Below are 15,905 nucleotides of genomic sequence, written 5' to 3'. Positions count from 1 at the left end.
TGAAACTTTGTCCTAAGGGGTAACTTTTGTCCCTGATCACGAATCCGAGGTCCGTTTTTTGATATCTCGTGACGGAGGGGCGGTACGACCCCTTCCATTTTGCACATGCGAAAAAGAGGTGTTTTTCAATAATTTGCAGCCTGAAACGGTGATGAGATAGAAATTTGGTGTCAAAGGGACTTTTATGTAAAATTAGACGCCCGATTTGATGGCGTAATCAGAATTCGAAAAAACGTATTTTCATCGAAAAAACACTAAAAAGTTTTAAAATTCTCCCATTTTCCGTTACTCGACTGTAAAATTTTGGAACATGTCATTTTATGGGAAATTTAATGTACTTTTCGAATCTACATTGTCCCAGAAGGGTCATTTTTCATTTAGAACAAAATTTTTCATTTTAAAATTTCGTGTTTTTCTAACTTTGCAGGGTTATTTTTAGAGTGTAACAATGTTCTACAAAGTTGTAGAGCAGACAATTACAAAAATTTTGATATATATACATAAGGGGTTTGCTTATAAACATCACAAGTTATCACGATTTTACGAAAAAAAGTTTTAAAAAAATTGGTCGTCATCGATCATGGCCGTTCATGGTCACCCGCGACAGACACGGACGACGAAACAAAGAGAAACGCAAAAAGTAACTTTTTCAAAACTTTTTTTCGTAAAATCGCGATAACTTGTGATGTTTATAAGCAAACCCCTAATGTCTATATATCAAAATTTTTGTAATTGTCTGCTCTACAACTTTGTAGAACATTGTTACACTCTAAAAATAACCCTGCAAAGTTAGAAAAACACGAAATTTTAAAATGAAAAATTTTGTTCTAAATGAAAAATGACCCTTCTGGGACAATGTAGATTCGAAAAGTACATTAAATTTCCCATAAAATGACATGTTCCAAAAATTTTTACAGTCAAGTAACGGAAAATGGGAGAATTTTTAAAACTTTTTTAGTGTTTTTTTCGATGAAAAATACGTTTATTCGGAATTCTGAGTACGCCATCAAATCGGGCGTCTAATTTTACATAAAAGTCCCTTTGATGCCAAATTTCTATCTCATCACCGTTTCAGGCTGCAAATTGTTGAAAAACACCTCTTTTTTCGCATGTTCAAAAATGGAAGGGGTCGTACCGCCCCTCCGTCACGAGATATCAAAAAACGGACCTCGGTTTCGTGATCAGGGACAAAAGTTACCCCTTAGGACAAAGTTTCACGCAAATCGAAGAGGGGTCGGGGCAACTTTTCCCGATTTCGTGTGAGTTGGTAGAGAATTACCCAGGTAGGTCCGAATGGATTTTCTCCAAGTTATGTATGGAGAATTAGGGTGGTTCGTAGCTGTTGTATGCAATATGTGGGAGTAGCAAACAGCACTATTTCTCCATACAAACTTTGGAGAAAAACCATTCGGCACTGCTTAAATATTTATGAAAAAAAAAACAAACTGCACGTGTTTCTGGGACCCTAAACTTCATGCTTCCCCTCGAGTTGAGCCTGCGCAGATATTTTGTTGATCGGTGTAATTTGTCAAGCATAGCGAATTTGTTAATTCGAATCAAACTGATTTTTTGGAATTTTTGAAGATCAAATACTATTAAAATTTTACTCATTTCTCCCGTCCTAACGAACCGATCACTTTACGCGTCTAAAGTGCGAACTGTGTGTGTGTATATTTTTGTTGTCCACCCAATACGCCACCAATCACACTCGTCATCATCATCATCTGCCATCATCCTGGTGGTGCATCCTTTAGTTCAACCGCTTAACCATCCAATGTAGAAAAGCCGGCATTTGCTTCCCTCTGTTCAGCACACATTAGTCCAGAGTAGCTCACTCGTTCAGTACATCTGTAGTGCTCGATCAGGCAGCATCTCTCTCTCTAGAAAGTGTTCTGTAGTTTTTCGTGCTGAACACCAAGTGAGTCGCGGATTTCAACCTCAAGTCTTAACCGATTTTGGCCCCCAGCGGCACAAGGTTTGTTGGTTTTGTTCTGAAAGATGTTTGTATTTTTGGGTTTTTTTTTGTTTTCTAAACGATATTTAGTGATAAGTCAAGTGTTTCACTCAAGGGGATGAAATTTGAGAACACTTTTTAGGGATTCCTCTTTACGATTTTTGGGCTGTAACTTGTACCAAGTGCCCATGATGTGTGGTGAACGGTTTCATGTGCACATGACTGTGAGTGGTGTCATATGTTCTTTCGGTTCTGTTGAGTACGTTGCGCATGCTGACGATGCTCGTTGGCGGGTGATGTGCTTATTCTTGGTGTTTAGTCTGCATTGGTCCAGCGGACAGAGTGCACGTGTTTTTCTTTGAATGCTCCCGAATTGTGAAGTTGGATAAAACCGTCCTTTGATTTAATACTCGTCTATATTATGTGAGTACTCCAAGAGTGAATTGAATTTTAACCGGCGTGGCGCTACCAATTGAGTTATGCTACCGATTAATGAGCGTCGAGCTGATAACATGGCGCTCCACCGTGATAATCCGTGAACCCGAGTGGACGGAGTTCTTCTCCCTCTTGGGCCAGAAGATTTGCGGTAGTTCCACTCTTATTATCAGTTTTCGCGTAACCGTCTCGAGTGAGTTGGACTTTGGGAAAAGGTCACGAACGAGAGTAGCGCTGGTGCTGGTGTGGTGTAAAACAGAATGGCCAATGGCCATTTACTGTGTGGTTCAGGACTCTATCAGTCAGCTGGACAACTGTCTACGTTGGAGTAAAGTAATTGTGATTTGATTATAAATTGATGTGAATTAGGCTTTCCAGAGTTTATTTGTTGTATTTCAATCAATCTGTTATAAGTTTCTGATACAAATTGGATTCAAAAAGGAGCTAGTACAGTCATCCCACATATTCGGAACGGTTTCCAGATCGGCCAATGTTCAAAAAATCATAGCAAATCGATAATTGAACTTAATGGTTCGCTTTTACCTTCATTTGAAAGCTTTTCTTGCGATCTTTTGAATGCTGTATCGAACATCTACAAATTTTAACTTTTATATGAAGTTTTTGAAGAATTTCTTTGACCCTTGAAATCCACAAATTCGGAACACTTTTTTCTTACGGATGTAAACAAACTTTAGATCTCTCCAGGAGTACATATTTATTACCAAATAATGACTTCACACACTGAAACCAATGAAACTCAAGCTTAGTGATGTTTTATACATGGTTTGATAACTTTTTTTGTGAAAATATCAGTTAAATTAGGGTGTTCCGCGATTGTGGGAGGCACAATAACATCCCACAATTATGAAACAGGCTATTTGGAGGCAGTGTTTTGCTGCTCTGGACAAAATAGTCTTGGAATGAAGTTTTTTGTTCAAAAAATCCTACTTTTACTAGTGAAATAGCAAGATAATATCCAAATGAAGGTTCTAAAAATAGTAAGGTCGACAGAAAAGCTACTTTTGGCATTCTATTGACAAATCATCGTAAAAGTGTTCCGAATTTGTGGGTGTTCCGAATATGTGGGATGACTGTATATGGGTCATTCCATCTGAAGCGGAACAGCATTTGAAAATTACCATCTCCGATTCTGCTCAAATTTGGCAGAGCTGTTGAGACTATCAAAACATGCAAGAATACCGAATTTCATCAAAATCGGACCAACCCCTCCATTTTTCTACCCTCCCTAAAAATCGACTTTTTGGCGATTTTTGAGGAAAACACCTATCTATGAACGGCGATAGCTCAGGAACCACAAATCTTAGAGGGTCGGTCTTAGACTCAAATTTGAAGGAAATTGGACGTAGAATCCATTTCCGTGATCAAAATTTTAATAAAATTTATTTGTTCTACCTGTATTGCGCAATTGAAAAGTTTAAATGGCCGTATCTCAAAACAGCCCTATTTATTTTTTTAAAATTTGACCTCACCACCGTGTTTCCCGGCCAATTTTACATAAGAATCACTTATCGACAGAAAGGAATATGTTTCGTTCCCGAGATATCGATTTTTAAAGTTTTGAGTATTTGAGATTACCAACATTAGCTACACTTGCCGCATACTCGAGAATACTTACTACCTGGTGTTATGGGAGATGAATTATTTTTATAACTTTATGCGATTTTGAAATGACTAATACAATCTGTTTTTTTGTTTAAGGAATATTTATTGGATTATTTTTAATGCACTGTTTTTTTCTGATCTCAGTGTCATTGAACTATATTAAGTCAAATTTGAACTTTTGATGTTGATTTGCAAATGCTACAGAGTTTTTAAAATACAATTTTCGAAAATTTATCATTCTTCTATTATTTTTATCTTTTTCCTGCTACTTCACTTTATCAAATTATTTCTTTTATTTCTTCTTTTATTTGAACGAGAACAAATTTAGTGCTGGCTGTAGCAGATGAAATAATGTTCATGAGCTCTAAGGTTTTTGCCATGTGCAGTAGCGAAATAGTATTTTGAAGATTTAAGTCTGAGCCATTGTAATTTTAGTCAACCGCTACAAAGGCCATCCTTTGTGGGCCTGTTGGTTATCACATCAAATCAAAATCCATTACAGGGCAGAATTGTATGTGTTTACTGAGGCCAAATCCCGAATACCGGCTCTATTGGACGAAAAATCGAGCATTCCGAACCAAGTACTTTTTGAATACGTTTTTGAATGGGAGGAATCACAAGTGCCATATTTGAATATGGCAAATGTTCATCTTATTAGCTATTTTTGGCGTAAAAGCGAACTTCGTTCGTAAAATTTGGCTTATAAAATTAAAGTGTTGACTGTTGAGTTTCCTAGAGCTAGGGCTGTGAAGATAAAAAGTACAGCCCCAGCAAAAAATGTGTCACAATTTATAAATTGCCTAAAGATCTTTTTGAATTTTGATAAAATCGCTAATTTGAAACAATTATTTTTTTTTGCGAAAAACTAAATTTCCGTCATATTTTCGATATTTTGAAAACTAATGATTGGAACGCAACTGGACGCGTGTAAAATGCATTTTGAACCACTTTTTTAAATTTTTATATTTTTTTACTTGTTTTTTGGATTCACGAAAGACTTTTTGTGTTTTTATTCAGTGAGACATTCTCTGAACCTCGGAGTTGCATCACTGTTAGCAGTACTTGTCTGTTTATTTTTTTTCTCGATAAATTTTAAAATCTTCTGGTTTACAAAAAAACATTACTGGTTTGTGATTTTTGTTTTTCTTTTGTAGTAGTTAGAATAAGTTTTAAAAGAATTTACCTAATTTGTGTAGTTTTATTTATTGAGCTTCAATGAATTGCAAAATTTGTTTTGACATCAAAAAAATGAGATGGTTTTTAAGATTTCACTCTGTTGAACTTTTAAAAACCACGTATTTGCAAATATTTTCATTGTTTTTCTCTTTACTGTAATATTTTTTTCTTATCCATTGAAAAATACAACATTGTTTGAAAAAAAAAATACAAAATAAAGTTAAAACAACAATGGGATGTGCGGTGCAATCGAGTGATAACTTTAAAAAGGTTATTGCTTCTTACTTGTTGAAAGGGATTTTTTCGTTTTGGATTTCCGATATATGTTCCTAGACTAGGAGGATTTTTTTTATCCTTTTGATTCTACTGCCCAGGGGTTTTTTTTTCACAAATGTTTGGCACGTTAAGGACATGGTCCTGACATTAGAAAATGGTAAGCTGTTTGGGTGAGACTTAGAAAACTTCAATTTTCGTGTTTCTTTTTGTTTAAGCCGCTGTATCTCAGCAACCAGAGGTCCAATCTTCAATGACTCTTAGACAATTTTATAGCAAATTTTCTGAACTTTTCAAAAAAAATATTTTTAGAAATGGTCACTCATGCTCACTATTTTTAAAAATCGAAAAACTGCAAAAATTTTGCTAAAATCAAATTTTCGGTGGCTATATCTTGAACACAGAGCCTTTTATCAAAAAATCTGTAAAGTACTTTTCGATTGGAAATTCAATTTTACATAAAAAAATACGTCAAATTTGTTTTTGCATGAAATTTTGATTTTTTCCAAAAATCACTATTTTTTCAAAAAATCATAACTCGGCGGCAGATTTGTTGCCCATGTTTCTCTATGGCTTAAAAGTTGCGGGTTTTTGTCCCCTAAAACATATCAAAAAATCTCGAAAATCAAAAAATACGTATTTTGGGAAATTGAGTTTTTGTGAAAAAAATGTTAATTAAAAAATCGGCAAATTATTTTTCCGTGTACCTATTTTTTCTCAATAGTCGTCAACAATACCTACAACCAAATCGAACAAAAAATTCATTCAAAAGTTACAGTTATTCGAATATTTACATACCATTTTTGTATGGACAGCTGCCAAAATTGTATGGAGACTTGCAAGGGTGATTAAAAAAATGACACAAAATAGCTTATTTGGTCATAGGGAAGGCCCCCATAAAGTTTGAGCCAAATCAAAAAATACAAATAAAATCCATTTCCAGTTTTGGTAGAGAATTGCTCAGTCTGGGGTTTCCTATGCAGATAGGGCCTTTTGAAAATTTAATCTAGAAATCACCACGCGCTTTTAACATCAAAATAACATATTTTCAAATCAATTTGCTTCGCAACAAATATTAAGACAATTATCTATTGACAATAAACGCATTTCAATCACCATAAGTGATATTTTGTTTTGTCTTTCTCACTGAAGAAAGATGAAGTTTTTTTTTTTCAATATGCACATAATAATTTTACATAGAAGTACAAAATAGTTCAATATTTATTATATTATATTTCAACAATATTTTGCTAATTTTTCTTCATTTTTATTTCCAGCACACATTGCCTTGCAACGGCAACATGGCTGCCAAATCGAGCTTATTTCTGCTGGCACTAGTCAGCGCGATGGCATCACTGGTACTCGCCCAACAGAAAGTGGACGTAACGTAAGTAAATTTAAATTTAGTGAAAATATACGACTTTTTCAACTAAAACTTAAACTTAAAAGTACTGTTTGTGAGACTGTTGTAGATTGAATGTTATGATAGGGAAATAATTCCAAGAAATTAGCTCAATGGATTCAATTTGTTTAGTTAATGACATAAGCACTCGACTTAAAACAAAGTTAGCAAGCGGCTCCAGTGAACAAAGTGCAGATTAGCCGGGATTCTAAGCGTCTGTACCAAACAGTTAAATCCTTTATTCTTCCGAAATACGTGCCTCCACTTGACTGCTATTTGTGTACAAAAGTACGGTCCATCTGAGCATCCGAGAGACGTGATGCATTCGGCCAGAACCAGCTCTGAAGAGTGCAGCTTCTGAAAACGCACTTGACTGCAGTTAGACGGGTTGGTGTGGTTTGAGATTGTGGGGGTCGGCTCCAATAAGTGTCATATAGGCGCGCGGGCAACTTGAACAAATCACTCATAAATCATCATCTATGGCACTCGACTAAATATTTAGTCGGACGAATGGGCGGCCGGTTGGTCCGGGATGGATGGTTTAGAATAACGACGTCGCTCGGTTTGTTCGAGTGGCACATGCGCCAAACACATGTTGCATCCGTCACAAAGTGAGAAAAGTGCCACAATTTCGTTCGGTAAAGAAGATCCATCATGCAACAAGAGCAGCAGCAAATGCAAGCAGCCAGCATCAATTATGACCAATTAGATCCTCGTCGTCGCTGCCATCGTGCTCTCAAATGTTTAATGAGTTCATTGCCATCACGATTCGATGCTGCACGCCAACACCCAAAGATCAACATCAACGTCTCTAAGTCACATTGATGGTGATACTAAGGGTCCCTTCAGCCGAATGTCAGTTGTGGATAATTTAATTATGGTGCAAGGATTTTCGTTTGAAATCGAGGTTATTAACGCGGATGCATTTCGTCTCACAGTTGAGGGTCATTTAATTTTTCAAGTGCAACAACCTTAACATGTGGCGCGAGGGGAAAACATGCTGTTGATGAATGAAATTCCAACATTGGTAACGAAAGGTCGTGAATTTAATTGTTCAAAATTTATTTTTAAATCCATTTTATTCAACTGTTGTTCTCTAAGGCCTCTGTCTGCAAAGATGGTGTGGTTGTATAACGAGCAATTCCAGCTTAAATCGGAAATTTTTCTGGCACTTTTGTACCCGACCCTCTCCGATTTTAATGAAACTTTGTAGACATGTTATCCTAGGTCTATATAAGCAATTTTTGTGTATATGCCAATTGTACTCGAAAATAACATTGGAGAAGGGCGTGAGTTATTTAAATATTTTTGTATTTTGTAATTCCTTGACCTGATTAACAGTGTAAACTAACAAGTTGTCGTACCCAATAAACCAACAAATTACAAATTAAAATTACAAATTAATTTAAAAATTACTGTATCTCGAAGCCGTTGCATCGTATTCAAAAGTGGTCAAACACAAACTTGTAGTAAATTGGACGGGCTTTCACTGAAATAAAAATACACGCCACTTCTGTGAGATTTTGGATTTTTAAGTTTAAAAGTTAAATTTTAAGGTGATGTCACATTTTTTTTCGTTCAAAATTGTTGAGGAAATAGCAAAAGATGATACAAAAAGACTCATGAAAAATGCAGGATAGTATGTCTCTCCTAAAAAAAATAAAAAAATATTTATTAAAATTTTTTGTGTGTCTTTTTGTACCATCTTTGGCTATTTCCTCAAACATTATGAACGAAAAAAAATGTGACATCGCCTTTAAATTTAACTTTTAAACTTAAAAATCAAAAAATCTCATAAAAGTAGCGTGTATTTCTATTTCAGTGTATTTTTTCAGATTTTTTTTTCTTAACTTATTTTTATTAGGTCCTTTTAGGTGCTGTGACCAGGTTAGGACCGAGGATCAGTAAAACAATATATAATAACAAAAAAAAAAAAATCCTCAAATTCCATAGAGCAATCTACGTGCACATGTATTGCGTATACGTACACGAAAAGAAAGTGAGGTTAAATTTTGTCCGGCCAGCAAAATCAAATGGTGCGCTAGTGTGTGTACGCAAAACGTCATAAAGCTCTATACTTGGAGATCATGTAACTGACGAGGGTTACTTGGTCCAAGCGGGTCTTGCAGGTCTTGAACCTGACGATGTACTCGGAGAAAATCCCCCACAGCTCAGCCGAACTGTAGAGTACCTCCCCGGCTTCCTCCTTCGTGGCTCCACCGTCTCGGGGGCCACCTTGGCTGCTTCCTGCGGGTCGAGGGCGATCCTTCAATTTTCCGTCCGGAACTGCGCCCGGCAGCGGAGGGAACTCCGCCGGTGTGAACGCCGGAACTGCTGGACTCTGTTTCTCCGCCTTCCTTGCCGGTGGTTTTGGTTTCGACGCCTGCTGTCGCCGCTGGATGAAATCCGCACGCTTGGGGCAGCTGCGGTCCGTAGCTTCGTGGGCACCAGAGCAGTTGGCACACCACTTTGGCTGGGCTTCCTGGACTTCGCACTCGTCCGTCTTGTGGGGACCCCCACAGTTGTTGCACCTCCCCTTGAGGTGACAGTTCCTGGTTCCATGACCCAGCTGCAAGCAGTTCCTGCACTGGGTCACGTTCGGTCGCTTGTTCCGGTAGGCCTCCCACCGGATGTGAAATCTTCTCAAGCGCTTGATTTCTCTCAGCTGCTTGAGGCTGGTGTACCCCTTGGGGAACGTAACAATGTACGAGGTTTCCTCTGACGAAGCGAACTCTCCCTTTCTCTTGATGGCGTGCACTTCCACAGCATCCAGGTTTTGCGATTCCTTGAGGTTCTTCTTGACGAATTCAGGTGAAGCCGACGGAAGTCCTCGGACGACGACGCGGAGTTGCCGCTCGCTTCGTTTCTCGTGGGTGTAGAACTCCACTTTGTTCGCAATCAAGTGGGCCCGCGCGGTCTCAAAACGCTCCTCGGAGGAACACAGCAATTTGATCCCAAACGGAGTTAGCTTGTAACTTGGCTTGGTTGTGCACGGTGACATTACAGTCCTCAGCTTGGCGTAGCTCGTATTCTTTACCACCAGAGGGGGTGGTTTCTTGGCCACTGGAACCACTGGAACCGGTGGGACGCTTCCTTTCCTGGCTGGGATACCATTGTTATTGTTGTTGTTGTTCGCCGCCAGCGGACTGAACTTGTTGTTGTTGAGAAGATTCTCCTCTGGGACATCCCCGACAACGGCTCCGTTGCTGGTCTTCCTTCGCTTCCCCGTTCCATTTACGGAACGAAACTCGTCCCCGTCGGAGGATTCTTCCACCTCCATCCGTAAGCACTGTGCCGCGCCACGAAAACAGCAGAAAAAACAACCGCTGTCTCCGGCTGTCAGACGTAAACTGAAGTCCGTCCAATTTCCTACAAGTTTGTCTTTGACCACTTTTTGATACGATGCAGCGGCTTCGAGATACAGTGATTTTCAAATTACAAAATGCAACGATTGCTGCCCAGTCGGGAATGCACCAGCAGCGCCCGCCATGTTAGAATACAGATCTCGAGTGGATTGAGAGGAAACGTTACCTCGCAGGCTGCTCGAATTTTATGTTTGTGATTTCAATGTTCACCGGTCCGACACACTGAAACTGATGACATCCTCATTCTGCTTTCCAGAAACCAGGAAATCCGCGATGCCATCCTGTCGCTGGTGCACTCGTACAACCTGCTGGACAACAAGCTGGAGCGGCACGAGCAGCGCGAGCGCTCCCTCGGCGAACAGGTCAAAAAGGGGCTGATTACACTGCAGAAGAACCAACGGATATTTGAACCGTTGAAGGGCACCATCACACGGCTGGAGGAACGCGTTGGAAGCATCGAAACGGCTCTGCTTAGCGTGAGTTTGCGGAGAGGGAGTGGGAGTGGGGGGAGAATGAGGTTTTTGATGATCGGTTTCGGTTACAGCAAGACGAGAAGAACACCATGCAGCAGATGAAGCTGAGCGAAACGCTCGAGGGCGTGCTGAGCTGGTTGACGGAGAATGCCCACACGCTGGAGGCTAGAGCAAGACCGGCCGATGAGGACGGAAGCTTGGCTGCCAAGATTGAGGAATTGACGGCAAGATTGAATGATCATTGCTTATTTAGACCTGTGGTAATTTTTGTTGTGACTTTTACAGCACGTGAGTCGCGATCTGATCAACCACGTGGAGAAGCTCACCAAGCGTGAGTTTGGTTCATCGGACGAGATCGTCGGTAAGATCGAGGAGCGGCTTTCGTCGTACTACAACAATCCGGTGGTGATCCCCGCCAACACTGACTTTGAGGAGAAGGTCATCAAGAAGCTGGACTCGATCGAGAACATTGCTCAGGAGACGCGTTCGACAGCGGTGGCTGCTCCAGCGGCAGGGTCAACGCTCGATAAGGAGTTCGTCCATGGACTGGTCAACGAAACGCTGGAGGCCATCGAGGATATGCGACTGGAAGTGTTGACGGCTTCCGATAAGAGCTTCTCGAAGACGGCGACCCGCATCAAGGAGAACAACGAAGGGCTGCAGGCTTCGGTCAACGAGATCCTGAAGACGCTATCGGAGGAGATTGTCGACTCGGAAGCGTTCTTCTCTGCCACCAAGAAGGACATCGGTTCACTGAAGGATGAGATTGCTGCACTGAGCCGGCTGGAGAAATTCCTGCTGCAGACGGGCGAAAACGTGCTGGACGCCAAACGAGGCATCGATTACGGTATCCACCAGATTCTGCGCGAAGTTACTGATGTGGTCAAAGCCAACTCCAAGGAGCTCAACTCAACGGTTACGAAGCGTTTCGACGAAATCGGTGCCACAATCCTGGACAACCACAACGGAGCACTGAGCAACCTTAGCTCAAAGATCGAGACGGAAATCAGCCAGGTTTGGCGCCAGATCGGCATCATGTACCAGGAGATCTCCTCCAGCAAACAAGCCCTGGATCGGCTGCAGCAACAGACGGAATCGTACGTCAACGGCACTCTGACCACGATGGACAGCATGGAAGGAAAGGTAAAACCGCACTACATCATACAAATTCCCAACCACTCACCAATATCTCCCTATTCCAGGTCTCCCTAATCACCGGTCGCATGTCCGAGGTAGATTCCAATCTGAACTACCTGCTCGGACGCCTTTCGCTTGTGACGCAAGAGTTCAACATGATCAAGGTGGGTCTGGGCAAAGCACTGGACGAGATAAAGAGTAGCTTCAAGGAGGTGGAGAACCAGGTCAAAGGTCCTGGCCCGCACAGGATCTCCTCCGAAGAGGTGGATGACGGGGTGAATCAGGAAGCGTAGAGGGCAGTAGGTTGGAGCTGAACGAATGAATTTACTTTCTCTATCGCCGTCGAAGGCGAACGCGCGCTCGTTGAACCAAAGAAGAGCATTAGAGGTGTTGGCGCATGCGAAGCGGTGGTAGAAGTTTGTGTGCTTAAATATTTAAGTGGTGAAATACTTATAGACTTTTTTCAGTTTTGAAGATAATTGGGGAGAAGTATAAGGATTTTGATATCGATAACATGCTATCATTTCTGTTTACTTCCTTCCTTTTGAACTAAGCTTTTATTATGCCAATTCATGTAATTATTAATGACAAATAAAGTATTTGAAAACGAGAACTTATTTTTAATATGGTTTGTCCCATGTGATACAAGGAGGGTGAGATGCATGGCTTTCTACATATTGCGTGAAATTTCTGAATTGTATGCAAGTGTGACAAGCTGCCCTAATTTTTCATACAAACTTTGGAGAAAAACTATTTGGCCCTATTTAATTAATTTTGAAAAAATCAAGGTGAACGTGTTTCGCTTCGGCTGCCGATCTCTTAGTTGCTATGGGGCGCGGGTTCGATTCCCGCCTTATCCTCCTGGTCTTCTGCGCAGCCATTTTTGTAAATTTTGGTGGTGTTATTTTGCTATTTTCATTGAAACTGTGAATGTTGTTAAACTTAGTGAAGAAAAAACAGATGATAAATTGAATAAATTGATGCCTTCCTTACTACTTTGGTATAGGACTACGTCTTACCTCAACTAGCTGGTTTTCGATCATTACTCAACTAATCGGGAAAACTCTTTTCCACCTATTTGTACGGATGTCTTGATAAGCCTAAAACTTTGGAGAACATGATTTGATTAATCCTGTAAAATCTACGAATAAAAACACCGCCGTGTTTGCGCCTTTATCGCGCAATAGCAAGAGCCAATGCTATTGAAACTCAAAAACGAACATTAAAGTAATTTTTGTACATTTGATACGAAAGGATTTGGTCCTATTTTAATCCAATTCGCTATTTAAAAAGAGCTTCTTGGAAAAGCTAGCTTTTATTAAGCTGTTTAATTCATGAGTTTAGTTGGAAACGCTTTGACAAAACTGTTATCAAATGTGATAAGAGAGAAATTTAAATTCGTGTGATTGTGCTTTTTTAAAATCAATTTTGGAATTGTTTTTGGCAAGATCCAATAAACAAATTTTTCATTTTTTATTTTTTGGGTGCTTTTATAACCGCTTTTGGTAAGGGGATTTCAGAAACACTCAGAGAGAGAGTCGAAAATGAAAATTTGGTGTATTGTGTCTTTTATGAAAATATCAAAATTTTATTCATTGAAACTCCCATCGCAAAGGAAAATTGGCTCATGTTAATCCATTTCCCTTTCCTTAAATTTTAACCAAGGAAGTGAAGTTACCTTTCTAAAACTTAAATGTTACAAAAAAAAAAAAAAAAACAAAACAAAATTAATCTATGATCACGAATTCGAGGTCAATGTTCAATATATCGTGAAGGCGCTCCCTCTCTCTTTACAATCCATTGCACTTTTTTTTTTTATAAATTTTTACATCTAAAAAATACGTGTTTTTTAATAATGTGCGGACAGAAATGGTTTTGTTTTGGTGTCAAAAGGTGTAAAAAAATTGAAAATTGTTATTTAAATTTACAAAAAATGCTTTTACCCTCAGTCATTTGTCGTTCCTAAACTAAAATAATGAACTTAATTTCATGCTTAGTTTCCTTATTTCATAGATAGGCAAGATTGTAAATTTTTTGAAATATTTTTTTCAATATCGCAAAAGTTTCATTTCTTAACATTGAAAATCGGACCAATAGTTCAGTCAAAAATTACAGGCTAATTAGGTGACACTTAGAGAATTCGTTTTCATGGATTTAAATTCTTTGTGATGCTATATTTCAGAAACTTACTGATTTTTAAAGCTCCACAGTAAAACTTGTAATACAACTTTTAGGCCGCTGCGAACATTTTTTAAAGTGTATTCGCCCCCCCCCCCCCTTAATCAGGGAGCAAAACAAATATTTTTTTTCAAAAAACTTCAAAATTTTCATGAAAATAGAAGTCTAATCAACAGAAAACAATCTAAAATACATTTTCCAACGCTTAAAATTATATTTGGAATGTATGGGATCGATCACAAATATTTTCAATATTTGTAAAATTCCAATGTACAGAACCGCAAAAAAATTTTTTTCGGTGAAAAAAAAAATCAATCTCTTCAATACACTCAACCCCCGGTGGTTGGTCAGTTTTTCGTTTGACATTTATGTAGTTTGTACCCCGCTGCTGGTTGGTCAAAGTCAAACTAAAAAGTGACGAACTGTCACTTTTTACACGGTGCTCACGAACACTATCAAAACAAACTTTTGGTAACATCGTTCCACATGCACGGTGTGTTGTTTAGAACAAACTAATGATAAAAAGTTCCGTATGTCTGATATTTGGCACCGTGAAAAAGGGCTTTTTCCCTGCATTTTGCGGGGTATACCGAAATATTTCGTCGGGGGGTCTATAGCAACTTTTTTTTGAAGATTATTTTTCAATTTTATGGGACATTTATTCAGAAAAGTCACAGAAAATCGGTGCATTCATGTTTATATTACTCAAACATCTTATAAATATGCCTTAGGGACTCTAACCAACTAAATTTGACCAATTTTTGACCTCCTGAAAATCTAACCAAATTTATCAGATTTCTAGCAATTTTTGAAATTACTCCAAAATCCAAGCTGGAAACCCCGAAACGACCGAAAACCGAAAATAAATCTTTTATTTGTATAATTTGTCATGAAAATACAGCCACACATTGCCCGGATACGAATTGGAGCATTAAACAATGCAAAACATAGATTATTTATTAAATAAGCTGTTTATTACCCAATATAATATATGATATGATTTGCATTGTTTAATGCTCAAATTTGTATCCGGGCAATGTGTGGCTGTAATTTCATGACAAATTGTACAAAGAAAAGATTTACTTTAGGTCGTATCGGGGTTTCCAGCTTGGATTGTCGGGTAATTTCAAAGAAAGCTAGAAATCTGGTAAATTTGGTTCGATTTTTTTTTATTGGAGGTAAATATAGTTGGTTAGAGTCCTCAAGGCATATTTATAAGAATTTGTGGAGATTTCAACATGAATGCACCGGTTTTCTGTGATTTTTTGAACAAATATCCCATAAAATCGAAAAATACTCTTAAAAAAAGTTGCTCTAGCCCCCCCGACGAAATATTTCGGTATACCCCACAAAATGCCGGAAAAATGCCCTTCTTTCACGGTGCCGAATATCAGACATACCGATTTTTTTATCTTGAGGTCACGAAAAAATACACCGTGCCTTTTTTCAAACGACTGCCTCCACAGAATTTTTGGCGATTTTTTTTACAAGCGAAAAAAAAATTGGAACGATGTTTTAGTTCGCAAAACATACAGATTTGTTCAAATTGAAAGTCATGATCTAGATATCCAATTTCCATGTAAACTTTAAACCGCTGGGGGCAGGCCAATTCTCAACCAATTGAGCTGATATTTGGCATGAGTGTCCCTATGGGTATTCTCTACAAGGAAAACCTCGGTTTGCCGTAATCTGAGAACTTTTTTGTTCGGTTGAAACACCCTATTGATCATATATATTATTACGTCGTCGGTATTACCGTCAGCTGGGATGACATCATGTCTTAGGGAATTTCGGATTATAACAAGTTAAACCATCTTTTCAATAATCATTTTTATAATTCATTTATTTTCTGGGTTTTTAAATTATTTTCATAATGATTTTAGCATTTC

The 15,905-nt window shown here is 38.7% G+C and overlaps 1 protein-coding gene across 2 annotated transcripts; it reads left to right on the top strand.

Moving 5' to 3' along the window:
- Window positions 1–1,819: 1,819 nt before the first annotated feature.
- On the top strand, window positions 1,820–12,448 carry LOC6031967. Of its 2 annotated transcripts, none has more exons than XM_038256214.1 (6): window positions 1,820–1,975; window positions 6,739–6,848; window positions 10,485–10,704; window positions 10,773–10,925; window positions 10,987–11,844; window positions 11,904–12,448. In XM_038256214.1, exons 2-6 carry the CDS (start codon window positions 6,763–6,765, stop codon window positions 12,129–12,131), a joined length of 1,545 nt encoding a protein of 514 aa, XP_038112142.1. In that variant the 5' UTR covers window positions 1,820–1,975; window positions 6,739–6,762; the 3' UTR covers window positions 12,132–12,448. The 2 variants fall into 2 exon arrangements, with proteins under 2 accessions (XP_038112142.1, XP_038112144.1); XM_038256216.1 differs by lacking the exon at window positions 1,820–1,975 and adding an exon at window positions 2,268–2,377.
- Window positions 12,449–15,905: the final 3,457 nt, after the last annotated feature.

Source organism: Culex quinquefasciatus, chromosome 2, assembly GCF_015732765.1.
Source record: "Culex quinquefasciatus strain JHB chromosome 2, VPISU_Cqui_1.0_pri_paternal, whole genome shotgun sequence".
NCBI lineage: Eukaryota > Metazoa > Arthropoda > Insecta > Diptera > Culicidae > Culex > Culex quinquefasciatus.
Note: the sequence above shows the minus strand (reverse complement) of the source record. Positions and strands in the feature narration are given on the sequence as shown.

Excerpts from the sequence above, each read along its gene's own strand:
- LOC6031967 (XM_038256214.1), top strand. The coding sequence starts at position 6,763 with ATGGCTGCCAAATCGAGCTTATTTCTGCTGGCACTAGTCAGCGCGATG. Across the intron at positions 6,849-10,484 it reads CAACAGAAAGTGGACGTAAC|AAACCAGGAAATCCGCGATG; the intron begins GTAAGTAAATTT and ends TCTGCTTTCCAG. Across the intron at positions 10,705-10,772 it reads TCGAAACGGCTCTGCTTAGC|CAAGACGAGAAGAACACCAT; the intron begins GTGAGTTTGCGG and ends TTTCGGTTACAG.